This window comes from Plectropomus leopardus, unplaced genomic scaffold (assembly GCF_008729295.1).
Source record: "Plectropomus leopardus isolate mb unplaced genomic scaffold, YSFRI_Pleo_2.0 unplaced_scaffold28849, whole genome shotgun sequence".
In the NCBI taxonomy this organism is placed as follows: domain Eukaryota; kingdom Metazoa; phylum Chordata; class Actinopteri; order Perciformes; family Serranidae; genus Plectropomus; species Plectropomus leopardus.
In genome coordinates this window covers 97-3,549 of record NW_024631433.1, presented here as the reverse complement: position 1 = coordinate 3,549, position 3,453 = coordinate 97, and the positions used below count along the sequence as shown (strand labels likewise).

Below are 3,453 nucleotides of genomic sequence, written 5' to 3'. Positions count from 1 at the left end.
TCTATAGGAATAAAATATATATCTATAGATTATACAATATAAAGAATATGACATGGAAAAACTTTAAATACAAAATTGAAAATACTAAATTGTAAAAAAATGATTTAAATATGATAAATACACAAAACATTATTTACATAAAAACTAGTGTGCAAATTGGGAGAGGTTAGCTTAAGCATACAGGCAGGCAGAGTGGGAGAATTATAGTTCAAACAAACCATGTACAAAGTTTTTTTTGAAACAGAACAATACAGCTGACAGTTTTCTGTTATACAGAGGGGTGTGTTGTCAAGAGTCATCGCCAAAAATGTATTTACATACTGTAAATCTAAAAACTGTGAATAACATGGGGAATCATCGGAAGGTCTCCACTGTAAGGTTGAAAGTGAAGAGGGTGTGGCTGAGTGTGAACATGGTGAAGGGCACTGAAGCCTTTTAAGGTCTGTCTCAAAGTGGGGACTGGCCAAAATGTCCTCACTGTCAAGGTCTAAAAGTCAAATTGATTCTCACAAAGACATACTCAAGTACACACACACACACACACACACACACACACACACACACTGTGGGCATTTAAATGAGATAATGGGCATATAAAGGCTCCATGAGATGAAACATAAAGTAAAAATATTCCTAAAGTGACATTTAGTCATATCACTGACGACGTTCACGTGGAATCAAAAGTGTCCAGATTAAGTTTAGAGGTGTTGAGAACATCTGAAGTGACATGTTGTGAGAGAGGTAGACAGACGGGAGGACTGGAATAATTTGGTGACAGGACGGAGGGAGGGAGTATAAAAGGTCAGTTTTGGGGGGAGTTAGTCTGGCCAAGAAGAATTTGGTACAATCACAGAGGATATTTTACTCCGCAGGCAGGTACTGCTTTTGAATTCACATTTATTGATACAATGTGTTGATTTAGGGTATATTGACAGAGAAGAAAACTGATTTAAAAATAAATAAATAAATATAAATTGGAGGGGGGGTAAAGACATGCTTCATGTTTCATACATTCAGGGCGCAGTTTTTAAGTGCCAAGGTCATCAAATTGAAACTATCATAAACAAGAAAAAAATACTGTTAGGAGAAATAAAATCCAGACAGCTGTCCTTGAAGAAATATTGAAGAATATTGAAAAGAGTTTTTCTTTTTCAAAATGCTTTTTTTTTGGTCATGTGACAGCCTTAGAAGCATCATTACCAACAGTGTGTTTGCTTTCACTGCAGGGACACAAACAAGTTACATAAAAGACTCCGTGAGAGCAACTGAGTTAATTTATTCACTCACTGCCGGTTGAGACTTGTACTGTAATTTAGTGGTTTATGGCCTCTGGCGATGCAATCAATCACAACAAATACTAAAACAATTTGGGTGTGAAAAAAAGGTGTGAACTTAGTGTAATCCATAAACTATGTTTTCTTGTGACATGTTTCTCACCCTCCTCAGATCATGGCTGACTATGACATGGTGCTCAAGTATTGGGGCCCAGTGGAGGCAGACTATGCCGCCCATGGGAGCCTGGTTTTGACCCGGTGAGGGGTTTTTATTTTCCAGAGATGGAAGACAATCAGTACAATACAAACATCATCAAATATGATGCCCTCCTCTAACATAGTAGTCCTCTAACTAACATAGTTCTGTACATGTCTCGATGTGAGGACGTGACCTCAGAGTCCTCACTTCTCACTTTTCCTCTTTTTCTAAGTTTATTCACGGAGCACCCTGACACCCTGAAGCTGTTTCCCAAGTTTGCTGGCATTGCCCAGGCTGACCTGGCGAGTGACACAGCGGTTTCTGCGCAGGGTGCCACTGTGCTGAAGAAACTGGGTGAGCTACTGATGGCCAAAGGCAACCACGCTGCCATCCTGAAACCTCTCGCCAAAAGCCACGCCTTACAGTACAAGATCCCGATTGTTAACTTTAAGGTGAGGCTGACGTTTGAATACATGCAATCCACTGTGGTGTGATCTTTTTCTCCATAGTAATGTAACTCTTTGAGCAAATTGGCTTGATTTCTTTCAAAAGCACGTGAGGGTGACGAGCAACTTTACAAGAAATGAAACAAAAAATTGACAGAAATTAGTAAAAAGTCATAAGAAAATGACCTGAAAATAAGCAAAAAAAAAGCCAGAGAGAGAAAAGAAAAGTAAAAAAGAAAATGAGCGGAAAGAAAATGTAGTCATGAAAGTTTAAGCCCCATAATTTTAAACATTTAATTCAGAGAATTTTGAATATAGTTTCTGGACATCCCCCCTGTTTTTTGGATCATGTCCAATAATCTCTCCAGCTAACGTTCAGATTATTTTCTTGTCATATTTGATTTATTTTTTGTGTGGTTTGCTGGACATTTCTCACCAAGGTCCTTATTATGCTTTGTCCATTTTTAGGAGGGAGAAACAAAACAAATTTTCTCTGATTTTTGAGATTTGCAAGATAACTGATGTTGATACAGGTCTTAAAGGTTTAACTAGAAGTAACATACTGCATTCCATCTTTTTGTGTCCTCTGGCCTGACTTTCACTGTACTTTCTCTTCAGCTGATGACAGAGATCCTCGTTAAAGTCATGGCGGAGAAGGCAGGGCTCGATGCCGCTGGGCAGCAAGCCCTGAGAAACACGATGGGCACTGTCATAGCTGATATTGAGGCCAACTACAAAGAGCTGGGCTTCAGCGGCTGAACATTCAAGTTATATCAAAGTAAAAAGACCATAAACAAGAAAAAAAATGGTTTGATCTTCGGTAAATGACTAATTTGCAATGAAAGGAATACCATTATAGCACCAATGTAAATTACAGCCTCAAATATCATGAAGAACGTAACTTATCTTTTATTGCAGTATTATTAGATTCTGTTTGATGGGGTAGGCGTTTCTGTTGCTGTGCCTGCTCATCTAACTTCTTATTACAGTCATAAGCATGTTATTTATTTCAATTTAATGAGATTGATCTTATCTTGGACACTTGACTAACAACAAACTGTAAACCTTTCACGGATATAACCAATAAAATTGTGTTGCTCTTCTCTGCTCATTATTTTTTTTTGTCTTATTTCCAAGTTTGATTCCTCTCCTGAATATTAAAACACAGAGATTGATTGAGATTGCTCACATTTTTAAGCTAGCCCAAAGGTATGTGGCGATGGCCATTTATGATGACTTACTGTAAATGTGTGAGGGAGGATGAAAGTTTGTTTTTAGTGTTAGCACTGACATTCATATCCGATGGACAGCTTATTGTCCTTCCAGTTTCTGACATGATGCCATGGTAATTGATGATAAGCTAACTATTAATAACGTGTGTGTGTGTGTGTGTGTGTGTGAGTGCATCCATGTAGACGTGACACCAGGCACTGGTCACACTCAGGGGGAACAAACAGGACATAATTTTTCATTTAAATGAGTTGCAGTCAAAGCGGTGATACCACATGTATTCTATATTTTTTAAAATCTACAC

The 3,453-nt window shown here is 38.1% G+C and overlaps 1 protein-coding gene across 1 annotated transcript; it reads left to right on the top strand.

Moving 5' to 3' along the window:
- Window positions 1–771: 771 nt before the first annotated feature.
- On the top strand, window positions 772–3,022 carry LOC121938214 (myoglobin-like). The gene is made up of 4 exons (XM_042481485.1): window positions 772–876; window positions 1,447–1,532; window positions 1,706–1,925; window positions 2,538–3,022. The coding sequence occupies exons 2-4, from the start codon at window positions 1,450–1,452 to the stop codon at window positions 2,676–2,678; spliced, it is 444 nt and encodes a 147-aa protein (XP_042337419.1). The 5' UTR covers window positions 772–876; window positions 1,447–1,449; the 3' UTR covers window positions 2,679–3,022.
- The last annotated feature ends 431 nt before the right edge of the window (window positions 3,023–3,453 follow it).

Excerpts from the sequence above, each read along its gene's own strand:
- LOC121938214 (XM_042481485.1), top strand. The coding sequence starts at position 1,450 with ATGGCTGACTATGACATGGTGCTCAAGTATTGGGGCCCAGTGGAGGCA. Across the intron at positions 1,533-1,705 it reads GGGAGCCTGGTTTTGACCCG|TTTATTCACGGAGCACCCTG; the intron begins GTGAGGGGTTTT and ends TCTTTTTCTAAG. Across the intron at positions 1,926-2,537 it reads TCCCGATTGTTAACTTTAAG|CTGATGACAGAGATCCTCGT; the intron begins GTGAGGCTGACG and ends CTTTCTCTTCAG.